This window comes from Hyalella azteca, unplaced genomic scaffold (genome assembly GCF_000764305.2).
Source record: "Hyalella azteca isolate HAZT.00-mixed unplaced genomic scaffold, Hazt_2.0.2 contig493, whole genome shotgun sequence".
Lineage (NCBI taxonomy): Eukaryota > Metazoa > Arthropoda > Malacostraca > Amphipoda > Hyalellidae > Hyalella > Hyalella azteca.
The window spans coordinates 196,503-213,043 of NW_025930840.1; the positions used below are offsets into that span (position 1 = coordinate 196,503).

At 36.8% G+C, this 16,541-nt stretch overlaps 1 protein-coding gene across 2 annotated transcripts; it reads left to right on the forward strand.

Annotated features, from left to right (window-relative positions):
• The first annotated feature begins 296 nt into the window (after nt 1–296).
• LOC108678240 lies at nt 297–12,912 on the forward strand. 2 transcript variants are annotated; one of them, XM_018166609.2, is made up of 8 exons: nt 297–1,699; nt 4,235–4,354; nt 5,157–5,285; nt 6,081–6,210; nt 7,073–7,508; nt 7,966–9,621; nt 10,119–10,204; nt 10,611–12,912. In XM_018166609.2, the coding sequence occupies exons 1-8, from the start codon at nt 485–487 to the stop codon at nt 11,225–11,227; spliced, it is 4,389 nt and encodes a 1,462-aa protein (XP_018022098.2). In that variant the 5' UTR covers nt 297–484; the 3' UTR covers nt 11,228–12,912. The 2 variants fall into 2 exon arrangements, with proteins under 2 accessions (XP_018022098.2, XP_018022097.1); XM_018166608.2 differs by having other exon boundaries at nt 297–673.
• Nucleotides 12,913–16,541: the final 3,629 nt, after the last annotated feature.

Here is a 16,541-nt window from a genome sequence, read left to right on the forward strand (position 1 = left end):
TCAGTTGTGCTTATCCATGTGTTCTAGTCATGAGTTCATGCCTGTACTAAATTCCAATTATTTTCTGAAGTGAATTGACATACATTCACAGTGTATTTCATTTTAACTAGAACTTTGAATTTAATGTTTTTGTCTACTATTATCATTATTAGTAGCTTTGATTAGATTCTTCATTCTAGTAAATTTCATACATTGTACAATTTTTCTTTTCACTTTTATCTGCTCACATATTTCTCTAATGCATATTTATTGACGTACTAAATGTGTTGTGTTAACTATCTTATTTTTTGTTTCAGATAAAATCCCATACAATAGCTAGGGCGCCTTGTTATGATTTCCTCTAGGATAGCATATCAAAGGCACAGTGGCAACTTGTATGACATTAAAGGGACAGACTTTTCGCTACCTCTGACTATACTGAATGGTTAAATAAGGTATAAAATATTCCCAAATTTTTAGACTCAATTTCATTGTGTGCGGCAAGATGGCAGACGATCAAACTCAGCACGATGACCAATGGGACCCGAGAACTGTGTCCGAGCAACAGTGGGCTAGCAAGGTTACGTTTACAGTGTACGACGCGAGAGCGGATCCGCAGACTTGTGGGACAGACTACGCCAAAACTACTTTACCAGCAGTACTCGATTTGCAGCCTTCAGAAAGCATGGATGGTGTGAGTGTTGAGCTTTCCATTGATTGTAGGCGTAATTTTTACGCTTCATTAAAGGCTAAGCCTGTTGGATTTATAGGTATAGATGGTCTGGTTAATGTCCTAGCATGTAAGTTGAGGGCATTAGTAAAAAGGAATGGAAACACCGTGTCGTCAACGGAAGATGATTTCTCCAGCGACAAAAAAGGACGAACTTCGCCGAAATGTAGCTTAGGTGCACGTGACAAGCAAACGAGCCATTTTTTGTTGAATGTGAACCACGCGCCTGGGAATTCTCAGTCACAGTGTAAATTGAACTCGAATGAAGGGCCGCTCGATCTTTCTATCAACGGCATGTTCATCGAGCCTGGTTTGGATTCATATTCGGAAGCAAGACGAAGTGGCATGACAAGGCATAATGAGGTTCATAGTCCAAGTCAAATTGATAGCTCGGATGATCGGAATTCTGTTCAAAAATTCATTGAACGTTTTCGGTCTAGAGAGGCTTTGAACTTGACGTGGGTTTGTCAGTACATCCAACGTAATATGGATAAGGTTAAAACCTCCTCAAATAACGAGTGTGGCGAAGTGCAACCCATTTCTCCTAACTTTTCTTGTACCCCGACTGGAAAGGTCGACTCCGGTTCCTCGGATGCCAAAGATCGCCTCACTAACCTGATCGAAAATTTGATTTCCTCTGATTTGGGTACATCATCAAAGATTGAAAGCTCCAGTTCGAAGATTCCAGCGCATCAAATGAAAAAGAAAAACAAACAAAGAATCCAAAACTGTTCAACTCAGCTCATGGACAACCACTTTAAAATGCAAGAAGCCATAAGACCATCCGCAATCGTGAACCTCTACCAACCTCTGTCAACTCCCGATGTATCTTCAACTTCTTCAATCAACGAGGAAAAACTACTTGCATACAGGAACTGGGCGAATAACAGGTACAATTCTTTCCATGAAGAACTTCATTCGAGTCTGGATAAACGCGTTGTCGCTGCTGCTGATGGGAGTCGGCGTAGACGAGGTTCGGCCGCGCGTTTGGTGAGTCTGAACTAAAAAGTCTGATCGACTCAGCGTTGCTTGCTGGCTGATCGTCGCGCTTGCATCCCATCTTGTAGAAGTCGTGATGTAGATTGTGTTGCTTCATTGCAGCTCATGTTGCTTCGTTGTAGATTGTGTGGCTTCATTGCAGCTCATGTTGCTTCGTTGTAGATTGTGTTGCTTTATTGCAGCTCATGCTGCTTCGTTGTAGATTGTGTGGCTTCTTTGTAGATTATGTTGTTCCGTTCTAGTAGTTGCAAAGTATTTTGCATTTGTTGAATTGAGTTTAGCCTGCATAGAGTAATATATTTTGTCAAAATGAATATTCCTGCTTGCTCAATTCATGAGAAAATGTAAAAAAGTCGTCTGTTTGAAAACCTTACTGAGTCGGCACCTGCTGTTTGTCATTGATGATTGCATTTTTTCATTCGCTTGTTTACGATTTTATTTATATTCTTCATGAAGAAATAGTGACAAACGTGTGACCTTTTGTACGTAGAAATTTTTGCATCGCAGTCGTGGAGGTCTCATTTGAAACTTGTTTTCTAATAAGAAAATAGCATCAACCGAATTGAATAAAAATAGCAATAAACAGATTGATTCACTCATAAAGACCGAATGACAATTCCAGACTGAATGTATGTATATACATATAGTAATTTCATTATTCCCAGGCACGATTTATCGAAGTCCATGGGATTGATAGAGCTGCAAGTAAAGTATACTATATACGCGATATTTTAAAAGTTATTTTTATTGAATGCTTGATAATTATTTGATGAGTGCATCATTGTGTTTGTTGACAGCTTACTGATAACTCAACGAGTAGTAAATTGTAGTTGTTCTGTGCTTCCAAGTAGTGGATGAATACATTATTGTATTTGTAGAGTACATATATAGGTACTATATACAGTATCTCTTGGACGAGCATGACTCATATATTCTTATTTTGACATGATGAATATGTCATTAGAGTTAGTATGAAAAGTATTGATTATTCTTTGTGCTTTTTGTTGTAGAATATCCTTGAAGCATATCCTCAAATAGAACCATGTATGTGCATCTCAGGTGCATATTTGGACTCGAAAAATTTCAACAAAGTTCGAAAATATTTAATTAGGTACCGTATGGATCGGAATGAAAATGAAATACCGTTACTAATTTATGATCTTTGTTCTACTTGCGAGTATTACGTTTATCTGAACAATTCGCATATGGATCAAAACACGACGTTATAATCATTCTGCATGTGACCGAATTCGATTGTAGGTATCTTTAATGTTCCCACACTTGCTGATTTTTTTGCTCTGCTTTTCCATGAAATAAGTCAATCCTTTTTCATTCATATTCTTCTATACATAATATGTACGCTTTATGGACATGTAGGTTAGTGTAGGTTTACCTACACTGCTGATAAACATATTGTCTATCGTTTTTAATCTAATTATTCATTGTATTTCTAAACGACAACTCTCGATATAGTGATTGAGATATAATTTAAGATGAAATATGATTGAAGTGCCGTATTATTTTTAGTAAACATTTACAGACATTGCCGAATTCCTGCTTTGCCAATTTAAAGGCATCCAAAATAAAAATATTTCAGTGTTTAAAATTGCAATAGTTTGGATGAGAATTGAAAACTTTTTACTTGAACTGTTTATATTAGGTTCTGTAGTTAGGGAATTCCACTAATGAAAAGATTTATGTAATTTAGCAAGTATAACGTTGTTATTAAGTTGCTTTTTTGTGCATTTTTTAAGATTTGTAGTAGTTTACATTTTATTAATTTTTGGTGTATCATTTAGACACCCGCAACGATTTGCAAATTCGTAATATAACATTTTCCGGTTTTGTATATTAAACAATTTTTGTGATTGATGTTTGTGAGTAGCTTTCGATACATGTGTGTTTAGTAGTTATTGTATCGTCAGTTCAAATCGCCTGGTATACAAGCATGAATTTATAGTGAAATTGGATGTTATTTTAGATATCGTACGATACTTAGCACATATAGGTTAACTTCCCTTTACAATTAATGACAAATTTTGATGGTAAGGTTTCGTGAGGAAATTGTTTGGCTCAATATATTTGCAGGTGTAAAGTTTTATGATTTATTTATGCTCATTTAATCACTATTTGTTTGCAAATCTTGTACGTTGATAATTGTCATTGTGTGTGCCAGATTTTGCGTAGGTTTCTAAACTCACGTAAATTATATCATTCACTTGTATAAAAGAATCACAATTCAATGTTTAATTCAATTAAAAATATTACCTACAAAATAACAATTATTACGTTATAATAGATGATAATTTCCTAATTTATTTTAAAATTTTATTTCTATGTCTCATGTATTTTTGTTTGATAAAAATAAATAATCCTTATGTATTTTATTTCTTCATTATGAAATATCATATAATCACATATCTTACGTTAACAAGTAACGTAAGAATTTGTAATGTTACATAATAATGATAATATTATAATATAATATATTACGTGGGTAATAACGTAATCTGTATTCGTGTACAGGACATGGGAGTGTGGAGCACAGACATTATCCCCAGGGGCACGAAATTTGGACCCCTCAAAGGGGTTGTCTACAAACCCCACGAGCTTCCCCTCATACAGAACAAAAACTTCCTCTGGCGGGTGAGAGATTTGGTATTTTATTAACTTTTTCTATCATAACCTAATTGCCTAATACAGTAATACTATACGACGAAGTACATTTTTACGACGAAGTACTTCTTTACAGCGAAGTACTTTTTTAATTATATATATTTATTTTTAGGGAAAAGTCATGACTTATCCTGACTTATCCTGACTTATCCTCAGTAATATGCCTTTTTTGCTTGATTATTAATTATTCGTTGTGTGCTAATCGGGCATTAAATTAGTTCCATTAATCTTGACGTAAAGTATATGTCGCTAGAGTGTGAACATCGATTATCAGTCTGGTCTCTCCTTGTTTCAAAAATGCCTTTCAGAACGTCCAAACATTGTACACACTCGTCCAATAAAACCTCGATTACGGCGATTCTCTTACCAATTATAAACTTTAGTGAACGCATCAATTTCTTTTATCGCTGTCATCTGACTGCAAATACTCTGCAAATCTTCTAAACTTTTGTACACTTATTCAATAATTGCTCCTTTTTCTACACTTATACAAGAATTTATCCTACATTAATTCGGCAACTGCTTCATTTTCTACACTCATCCTCGAATTTTGCTCTAAAGTTATTCAATAACTGCTTGTTTTTCTACGCTTATACTATAATTTTTTTAATTAATTCAATAACTGCTCTTTCTTTACACTTATACAATAACTTCTTCTACAATAATTAAAAAACTGCTTCTTTTCTACTCTTATACAAGACTTTTGTTCGACATTACTCCAACAATCGCTTCTACTAGTACACGTATAAAATAATAGATCACGGTACGTCAGGTCTACAACGAGAACAACGAGCTGGACCACTACATCGACGGTCAGAACACCAGCAGGAGCAACTGGATGCGCTTCGTCAACCCCGCCATGAGCGCCCATACGCAGAACCTTGTCGCATGCCAGCACGACGTGAGATTAATAATGATAATTTAATTAATAAATAATAAATTGATAAATAAATTAAATTAACAAATGATAATAATGAATAATTAAATGTTGGAATTATTAATTTTATTCAGCGTATGCGTCTGAATAAAATATTATTCCTATTCATTGCATTCAGCGTATGCGTCTGAACGAACTATCCTTATTAATTGCATTCAGCGTATGCGTCTGAATGGAATATTAGTGTTATTCATTGCATTCAGCGTAAGCGTGGGAATGAAATATTATTCCTATATATTGCTAAAAAAATCCAAAATTTCATTGCTATTCTAACAAAAATTTTCCTTATTCATTGCATTCAGCGTATACCTCTAAATGAAATCTTTCACTTATTCATTTCATACATCCGCCTCTGAAAATTATTTTTCGCTCAGTGAACAATTTTGCCACCAGGGTGAGATATTCTTCTTTACTAATATATTGACATATTTCAATATTATTATGCTATTATATAATATTATTATGCTATAATATTGTTATGCTCACTGAACAATTTCCCCCCAGGGTGAGATGTTCTTCATTACTAATATAGTATTGACATATTTCAATATTAATATTCACCAATCGAACAATTTCCCCCCCACGGTGACATGTTCTTCATTACTAATATATTATTGACATATTTCAATATTATTATTCACCAATCGAACAATTTCCCCCCCGCCAGGGTGAGATATTCTTCATTACCAATATATTATCGACATATTTCATTATTATTATTATTATTCACCAATTTATCAATTTCCCCCCCCCCCGCAGGGTGAGATATTCTTCATCACGACGCGCACCATCCAGGCAGGCACGGAGCTGTTGGTGTGGTACTGCAAGGAGTTCTCCCAGCGCCTCAACTACCCCTCCTCTGCTGGCCAGATGATACAGCGACTGCAAGGTAAACTCTTCACGTAATGATGATATCTTTGCAATTTATTATGCAAATGAAATATATCTTATATATTTAGCTTAGAATTGTGTATATGATAGCGTTATTATTTACGTGTGTCATTAAGAATTTCAATTTATATTCAAATATAACATATATTTAGCTTAGAATTGTGTATATGATAGCGTTATTATTTACGTGTGTCATCTAGAATTTCAACTTATATTTAACTATTTAACTAACTATATTTAACTTATATTTATTAAGCTTAGAATTGTGTATATGATAGCGTTATTATTTTACCGTGTTTCATCTGGAATTTATTAATTTTAAAATTTTAATATTTTATTTTTTTTTAAATATTAATATACATATATCATAGTAAAGCATTTCTTGTATATAAGGTTAAATATCTCCAACTGCATTTATTGTATAAAAAGATTGATTATAACTGTACGTATATAAAAAAATAATCTACAATATTTTTTACTACTCGAGACGTCGTCAAAAATCATTCGGAAGCGATATCTCCGACATATTTAAATAGTGGGAGTTGATCCCGTAGATTTACGTGAAGAAATTTGATTCGTGGTTCTGCACAGTATTCAGTTCGCGCAATGATGTACCTATGTGTAGAATATCCACATGGCACTCATAGACAACTCGTTACCTACGCTCAAGATTTGACGCTTGGCATAAATATAATTATTAGTAGTTGCATAGAACGGCTAGATGCGTCCTCATTAAATTATAATGCATTTGGCATAAAAATATTTATTAGTAGTTGCATAGAGCGGCTAGATGCGTTCTCATAAAATTATAATGCATTTTCACCCCCGTGCATTTTCTAGATGAGTTTGAATTTCCACAGACACGTGCATTCCGTCGTCTGAAGTTCTATCCTCTTCGACATCGCATGCAGCTTCGCCCACTCAAAGCCGCAGCGATATCGAGGCAGAACCTGGATACGCTCCTTCCCCCCATGACTACGATCCCCCAAACCACCTTCTGGATCCCCCTAACCACCTCCTGGATCCCCCTAACCACCTCCTGGATCCCCCTAACCACCTCCTACACCCGAACCAGAGCAGTCATGTGGTCCAGAGCGGGAACCTTGAAGTCGACAGTCGTAGTCGGGCCGATGAAGGATATTGTAGCACGAGTCCTTCACGCACCAACGATGTCGAGGAATACAACTCAGATGCGATCGTCAACGAAAACAACTACAATACAGAGAAGCTATACAGGGAGACGGAATACAGATCGCCTGAGTACACTGAGCCTGTCAATGAGCCTATCAACTATTGGTAAGTAGAAGCTTTAAATTTCGTGTTGATGAGACTTACGATGATGAACAACTGTTTCAATGGTGCCTCTAAAAAATTTTTTATTTAGTCGAAAATTTTCAAGAATTAGTAGCTGAAATTTGCAATTGAATGCAATTTTCATTTATTGTTTCAAACCTTCTCTGACGTGACCTCGTTCTAACGCGCTGTGTACTTCGTCAGTGCATCGAAATCCCACGGCAGATAAAGGCATGACTCATTTAAAAAGTCTGGTCATGGGGAAACATTATAGGCTAAAGAAAGCACACATATTATATTATGTATTTAAATCTTTTATCTCTTCTATTATTCATCATTTCAAGTATTGTTTTTGGAGACGTTCGAATTTATTTGATTTCCTCGCAATAAGTGATCCAAATACACTAATTACGCATTCATAAAACTTCTCTAGATATGAGTTCCATTTTTTTTCTTGCAGCACGAAGATGTCAGAGAAAGATGCGTATATGAAGTCAGACGACGTCGAAGGAATGGATGTCGACCGCAAAGAAAGCGACCACAAAACTGACAATGCTGCCGGCTGCCGTAAGCTCAAAATCGCTTGGACCAAAACATACATCGGTAGCACCCAAGCCCACAAAGACCATGACGGTGTATCTTCATCTGATAACTGTCATTATGATCACCCCGATTATATTATACCTGATAATTTCAATGAAGAGCTCGTAAAGAAAGAAGAAAAAGATAACCATATCTTTGGTGTACAGCCACTCTTAAAAAGTTTACCAGATGACAAGTTCCGCAAGGAATTGACTGTACTACAACCAGCTGTTCTGGACAGGCGGGATATTCTTCAGAATATTCATCCAGCCGTACAAGTCACCCGTGCAAGTCAATATCACAAACTGAATCCTTTCCACGAGCGACTCTCTCCCCCAGGAGATATGGACATAACTTACAACAATATTTTAAAGACGCAGAGACGAAACCGAACCAATGAAATCAGGCCGCCTACAGAAGCCATGCATTATGAAAACCGATATAACTTAGACGCCGGTGAGAAATTATCCCCGATAGCCTCAGCGCGGCGATTCCAGGGACATTCCATTGAATATGGGAATCCAGATTCTTCAGTAGCTGATTCTCCACGGTCGTCATTTAACGTGTCGTCTTCGGGACGGATGTCGCTGGCTGCGCTCATTCCTCAAGATCCACGAGTTACTGTGACCCCCGACACCCACCTAAACTACACCCATGATCCACCTGGCGCTCCATCCGCTTCCATTCTAGAGTCCATTTTACAGAGAAATCGTGATCCCGCTCATCGATCCCCAATTCCCATGCAAATTTCGCCTTTATCTTCACCGCAATCCAGAACGTCGCCCCCGTCCAGCATGACTGCCGACTCCTCTTCAACTCACTTGACGCACTCTGACAAAGACGTGTACAACCCCCACGCTGGCTACGGCTCCATGCCGCCGGTCATGTCGACTGCCACTATGCCAATTTATTACGCAAACGATGGATGCATGCCTCCGGAATCGGCAAGCACTGGAAACTTCCCGCAATCGACGCCCATGAACCAACACCTCACCATTTCCATTCCAGCTTCGTCCGGACTTTCAACGCCTCCCTCTTCTTCATCACATTCGAGCAACAGTAGTGGCGAAGGTTCTCCTCCTAGCACATCCCAAAGAGGTTTCCGTTCACTGCCGTATCCTCTGAACAAAAAAGACGGCAAAATGCATTACGAGTGCAACATTTGCAAGAAGACTTTCGGGCAACTTTCGAACCTCAAAGTCCACCTCAGAACTCATTCGGGTGAAAGGCCTTTCCACTGCAATCAGTGTTCAAAAACCTTCACCCAACTCGCGCACCTCCAGAAACACAACCTCGTACACACAGGCGAGAAACCTCACGAATGTTCCGTCTGCCACAAGAGGTTTAGCTCAACTTCCAACCTCAAGACTCACATGAGGCTGCATTCGGGTTCCAAGCCATTTGAATGCGAGTTGTGTTCATCAAAGTTCACACAGTACGTGCATCTGAAGCTACACAAGCGTATCCATACAAACGAGAGACCCTTCAACTGCTCCATGTGCAAGAAGAGATACATCAGCGCCTCTGGACTCCGGTCAGTATTATAATATATATAGGCAGCGAAAAAAAATTAATAAATTTATTAATGTATTATCAAATTAATATGTTATTAAATTATTAAATTAAAGCGAAACAAGGGAACAAAAATTTCGAGTTCATAATCTTACTAAACAAATATAATTTATTCTTAAGTATTTTGCTCCTGATATAAATCGTGCAGCAATTCTCCATTATACTCGGGAAGTTTTATCCTGAACCTCGTGCAACTGATGTATCTAAGTTTCAGGTATCAATAAAATTAGTATATTTCGTAGATCCTCACTCCACAGCTAATTAAGGCATAGAGAACTCTAGCTCACTATTTTTTTGAAATGTATATTTCTATCCTAATTCAGGCATGAATAACTCTAGCGCACTAATTTTCAAAACGTATATTTGCATCCTACTAATTCAGGCAGGAATAACTCGAGCGCACTAATTTTCCAAATTTATATTTGCATCCTAACGAACAATTTTTTTCCCCACGACCAGCACTCACTGGAAAACCACGGCGTGCGGCCCTACAGACAGTGAAGAAGATAGGGAAGCTCAACGCACCTTGCAGAAGATGACCGATGGTGAGGCTAAACATTTGCATTTTTGTTGTTACACATGCCGGATATATTATAATAATTTAGCCTCGTCTTCTCGTGATTAGTTCCGTTAAAAAAATATATCCTAATTCTCTAAACTCCAAGTAACAAGTTCCTCTTTATTAGTACCTATCTCGTATGAATTAGTCGCATTTAGATAGAATTACATGTTATCCCTCAGTTTTTCCTGGAAGTAATTGCTGTTTAACTAGATTTAGATTTTATTCTCGTACTACCCTTTTAAACTAGTTATTCAGAGTAAACATCGACATTATATAACCAAAAGCTCACGCTTGTTTTCCATGATTATGATTATTATTACCTATTTATGATTATCCTCACATCGTTAAAAATTTCCCTAATGAAACGCCGACTTTCATTTGTGTTTCAGTTGGGAGTTGCGAGTCCCCAAGCTACGACGAAATGAACGCCAGCAACAGCCCCACGACTGGGGAATACAGCCCCAGCAACCTGGCCTCCATGTCCCCAGAAGCTCTAAGAGATGCGTACAAAGAGAGCATTAGCAGCGGGGACTCACATATGTCATCTGGAAGTGAGAGTCCTGTACAGACTGCACCTCTTGACCTGCAGCAGTCCTACAACATGCTCCCTCCAAAAATACCTAAGTCTCCCAAGTCCTACCACTTGTCTAAGTCATCAGTGGCCGCACTAAAAGAGGTTATCTCGCCACCAAGAAGTGTTCTATCTCCACCACATTCCATCTTATCTCCACCACTGAGCACTGGAAGCAACTCCCCACCTCCACTTCACAGACCACAGATGCCTATTTCACCGCCTAATGAATCCCAAAACCGATCTTTCTTAAACGCAGTTCACCCACCTATTAATGGGCACAATCTGCAGCACAGCGTTCACTCTTCCATGCTGCACAAGCTGCAACATAACTCTACTAACGGCTACAGTTCAAGACTTGATATCAAGTGTGAAACTGACTCGCGTAAAGGAGTTATTAAACCCAATACTAAAATTCCCGTACAATGCTCTTAAGTACTCGTCAGATTCTGTCCACGTGATAAGCTGTACAAAAATTCTCAATTGTGATTGCAAGAATGAGGTCTTGGAAACGTGATGGTTTCTATATTGAACTTTTGTCTCTTTCTGAGACAACACGACTTGTAGAAAAATAAAATTCTTTATCCAATAGAAAATACTCGGAAATTTTATTGAATTCCACGTTCTCAGTGTTGTGAATATTTAAAAGCTGTAATTATATTTTGAAAATATGTTTGTTCCTTTGGTGGATGTTCAAAGCTTGAAACTTGAAGTCAAAGGCCCCGTCTTTATTAGAAATGTTAATGGAAATTGAAAATTTTGAATGTAATAGAATTAAAAAATTATTTGGGATGGGCATGAGGCCTTACTCATACAAGATGATATCTTGCGCCTCTTTGTTTTCTGTGTGTACTTTCCTGAATGCGATTGTTGCTTTATCAGTAAAGAACGAGCAGCTGTGCCTCCCTTGCTCTTGAATGGATTAAGAAATTTTTGCAAATAGAAAAGAAAATTGCTCTAGATGTAAATTTTACCAACAGTAATTTGCAACTTTATGAAAAAATTATATTGTTAATCAAATCTAGGAAATCTTTTATTTCTAGAGCTCAGTCTCATCCATGATTGTATTACTTATCATAAGCTTTTAGCTAGGACTTTCGAAAAACAAAAAAATCTGTCGAAGTAAGATTTCAGGAATAAAATTGACCAGAATCTGTTGACAAATGTTTCAAGTATCAAGACTCTAATTTCTAATCATAAGGCTTATTTTAAATTTACATTTTTTCTCATTTGCGTCCGTTTTTTCTTGTTTGTTTGTATATTAGATTTTAATGAACAATATCTGTATTCTCAATAACTCGTGAAATTGTTTCTTCAATAACGTGTCACATGAGCCTGTTGTTAAAAGCACGTCAGCGAAGCGAAACAGAAGTCTCTTCATTCCATCCCTTCTTCCTCGTCCATGATCTTCTATTCCGTCCCAATCTCTGTAACAAAGTTCGTCCATTATATTTTATTCCGTCCTCTCATCCTTATCCATTCCGTCCTCTCATCCTTATCCATTCCGTCCCCTCATCCTTATCCATTCCGTCCCCTCATCCTTATCCATTCCGTCTTCTCATCCTTATCCATTCCGTCCCGTCATCTACCACGGCCGTCCATCTCGCCCACTCCGTCCTTCCCGTCCACTTCTATCCTCTAATTACTCATATGTTCTTATCACTTCTTGTTTCTTAAGAACTTCTCACATTTGTTACAAATATATCTTATTGCTTGAGTTTCGTAACATGTTTTGTTGTTACATTGTCGTGAGATGTTCTTGATTGTCCTTTTTACGACATGGGAGTTTAATTTCTTGTTCATTGATTGCGTTAACTTTGGATAATTTATGATATTGATGGATTTCTTTGTGCTGCTGTTGATATTCTACCTGTTAAGGAAACATTTAATTTGGAATGATCAGTTATTTCGACGGCCGGAGAACATAAAAGATATTCTAATTTCCGTGAACTGATAAGATACTGACTTGACGACATGGACTGATAAGATACTGACTTGACGACGTGGACTGATAAGATACTGACTTGACGACGTGGACTGATAAGACACTTGACGACGTGGACTGATAAGATAAAGAGTTGACGACGTGGACTGATAAGAGACTGACTTGACGACGTGGACTGATAAGATACTGACTTGACGACGTGGACTGATAAGACACTTGACGACGTTGACTGATAAGATACTGACTCGACGACGTGGACTGATAAGACACTTGACGACGTTGACTGATAAGAGATTGACTTGACGACGTTGACTGATAAGATACTGACTTGACAACATAGACTTAACGAGTACTGACTGAGGAAGATTTCAATTCTCACTTAATGATGACTTCGACGACTTATACTTTATCTGATATTGTTTTATTTAGACATACATTTACTAGATATAGTGACTTCCGGCGACTATGATTCCATATAATCAAGTACTGACCTGGACTATGGAAATACTATCTGTTGACCTGGACACTCATGAAGTAATCTTTTGCTAACAAAGAAACACCCAAGATTTACTTTAATTGAACTGGACAGATATCAAGTAATACTTTCGCTGACCGAGGCTTCCATCAAGTACGACTTCCCGCTGATATCAACTCGCATCAAGTGCTATCTTCCCCTGGTCTTAACTCAAACCTAACATTATCTTACCTACTCTTACATTAAGTACTTCATTCGCTGAACAAGACTGGCATCAAATAAAAATCATACTGGCATCATTGACCCTTATCACTGGCGCATTTCTTGTGAGTTATAAGCATGATTACTTGTTATTTTGATTTACATTTGCAGTGATTAGCTACTACTTCTTTTGTACATTTAATAATTATTTATCCATGATGGGCATATAAAATATCCGGCTGCCTCTGTGTATGCTTGAGGCTGCTGTAGGCTTTAGACTGGCAACAATTGTGTAGTTGTATTTCCTTCACACATGCCGCTAGTGTGTGAAATTCATAGATTTCGTATTTCGTTCTAAGTGTACATTTACAAAGAAATCTGATTTGTGGAAATTTAGATGGTGAGTTTTTTTATACTTTTCTGCAGTAATTGTATTTTCGACTTGTCCTAAATTAGGTAAATATTGTAGATCGGCAAGTAGTCTTTGAAATAAAATTTGCCATTTGTAATTTTCATCGAGAATGACAGTCGTCTTCCTCTCTTAGAAGCGCCTTGCTTGGTCATGAAAGTCTTTCATTGATGAAGATTCTTTACTCATAATATGTATATAAAAACTTCATTATTTCTTCAACTACGGGCATTGCATGGTTATTTTCTTGCATTAATCGTTGTATTCTCCAACGTCAAAAATTAAATTTTGACATTAGTTTTAAATTTTTGGTGTGTTAAGTCGTTAGTCTGAATGCTTGAAGCTTTAGTTCCTGTATTGAATACTTATTCAAACTTTCATCAGTTCTCTTGATACTCAAAACCGTTATTTTGTGTGTAAATTTCCAATTTCTTTTGTAATTAATTTATTCTTATAGTCTTTTTTACACAAGCCCGTATGGACTTTCAAAATTTGACGTAAATCTTGGCATTGGGGAAAAAATATTTTGCTTTCAAGTTTACTAGCAACGCTGAGTTGTAGCAGCAGAAATATATGCGAGTGACTTCCCGACAATTAATTTATTGTGGATAGGTCATTGTTTTGAATAGGTCATTGTTGTGGATAGGTCATTGTTGCGGATAGGTCATTGGATACGTAGGTCATTAGGGCTAGGCGAATAGTCAGCAGAAAGTTCCACTAAAATGTAATAGGATGTTGCCTAGAATTATGCTTGTACAGAATATATATCAACGGTAACCGTCTCAATTGATCAACAAGTTCTGTAAGAAAATCCATGTATTTTTATACGCTTTTTCTCGTAGTTATTTAGTCTAATTCGTGTAAGATGTCACAGGCAACCGCCTAAGTATGCCTTCTTATACCGGGACACTTTATAATATCTTTAGTTCCATTGTGCTTCAGTTAGCTATCAATTCATTTAATTTCCGATTTAATCATCATATTTCAATTGGCTTCCAATTTATTTACTTTCCAGTGTTTATTTCCATATGTGTGAAGAAATCTATAAGTTCAAGGCAACGTATCACAAAACAACAGCGGATAGATTCTCCCTCTGAACATTTAATTCTCTACCTAACGTAACGGGAGCTGGAGTAGAACTTTATAAAGTTCTAACCTGATATCTCGACCGTCCTTCATTAAATTCTAACCTGATATCTCGACCGTCCTTTATAAGTTCTAACCTGCTATCTCAACCGTCCTTCATTAAGTTCTAACCTGCTATCTCAACCGTCCTCTTATTAGTCTCTTCTCATGGGTTGTGAGTAACCATAGATATGCGTATATTGTAAGTTCCAGGGTATTCGTTTTCATAGAATAACGCAGATTTGTTTTACGCAACATAAACTGAACACATATTGGCCAAGATTTATTGCACTAATGCAGTTAAAGCTTGCACATTTTTGTAACCAGTTGATATAACACTTCAAATATACTTCTTTCAGTAAGTACAAAAAGATAGGAAATTGGTCCGTCACTAATAACAAAACTCGTTTTTTTCATGTTTCTGGCTACCTATAAGATTATCAAAATTACTATATGTGAGAGGGCATTGCTACTTTTTAATGTTCTGTGTAGAAATGTTAAGCTTAAGTCTTGTGTAAGATAGCTAAATTGTACTTTAAAGTAATCTCCATGGCACCCATTAGTGCCTTAGACCGTCCATTACTGTAATAACTGCTCTAAATAAAGCAGCTACGATCGCACAGTTCGTAAATAATCTTGGCAGTGTAATCGAGCTAAGTCCAACTTTGATATTGGATAGCTTAGTTCTCGAACGCTAGCCTTAGCGCTAGGATATATATTTTGGGTGTTGTGTCCGTAGACTTTTCCCAAGATTCCTTTTCTGCTCAACGTGTCTAGCCATACTCACCCTTGATACAAACTTCGTAACATTGGCATTCTTTTTGGTATTATTGTTTTCCTATTTATTGTAATTTCTGTAAATATCGAGGACAACTTTTTTTTTGTTACAGGTAGATCGAGTTGCATTTCTAAGCTAAGTCTGTTATTACCAGATAGTGAAACTTGTTAAGTTTGTTTTTTATTGATTTCGAGCTCCGACTCTCCTATATGGACGTTTACTGGTAATGGAATGTAATGAAACATTTTATTACTGACATTAAAAATAAGGGTTATTGTTAAAAAACTCATGGCATTACTAGAAAATTTCATCGATAATACTTGAGCGCCGATTGTACAGAAAAATTCGACCTCGCCTAGCGGTGCTGCAATTCTTCAATAGAATTATGCTTTAAAAGCACCAGTTTTTCGATATAAACTCAAATTTCAAAATAAAACGTTCCACTTGAGAAATTTCACTATAACCCTCGGCAGAGTCGGAAGCTTCATGAGGCATTGGCTGTAGATTGTAAGGACATGGACGTACTTATCTTCATGGTGTGAGTGCAGTAAACAATATTTTTTGTACGTTTCTTTTCATTTTACAATCCTTCTCTTGCCCACGGGAGATACTCGGTACGTTTCGATTCTTGGCGAGTTGAGTAAGAAATTCTAATATTTAACAAATTATTAACAGTAAGCAATACATTATGTATTGAAGCAGCGGATATCTCTCATTCATATATATTTTTAATTATTTTAAATTTCCTGTAAACGAACATTTCAATCAAGCGGATAACGAACTATATTTACTGTAAAAAAATGAAAAGACGTGAAG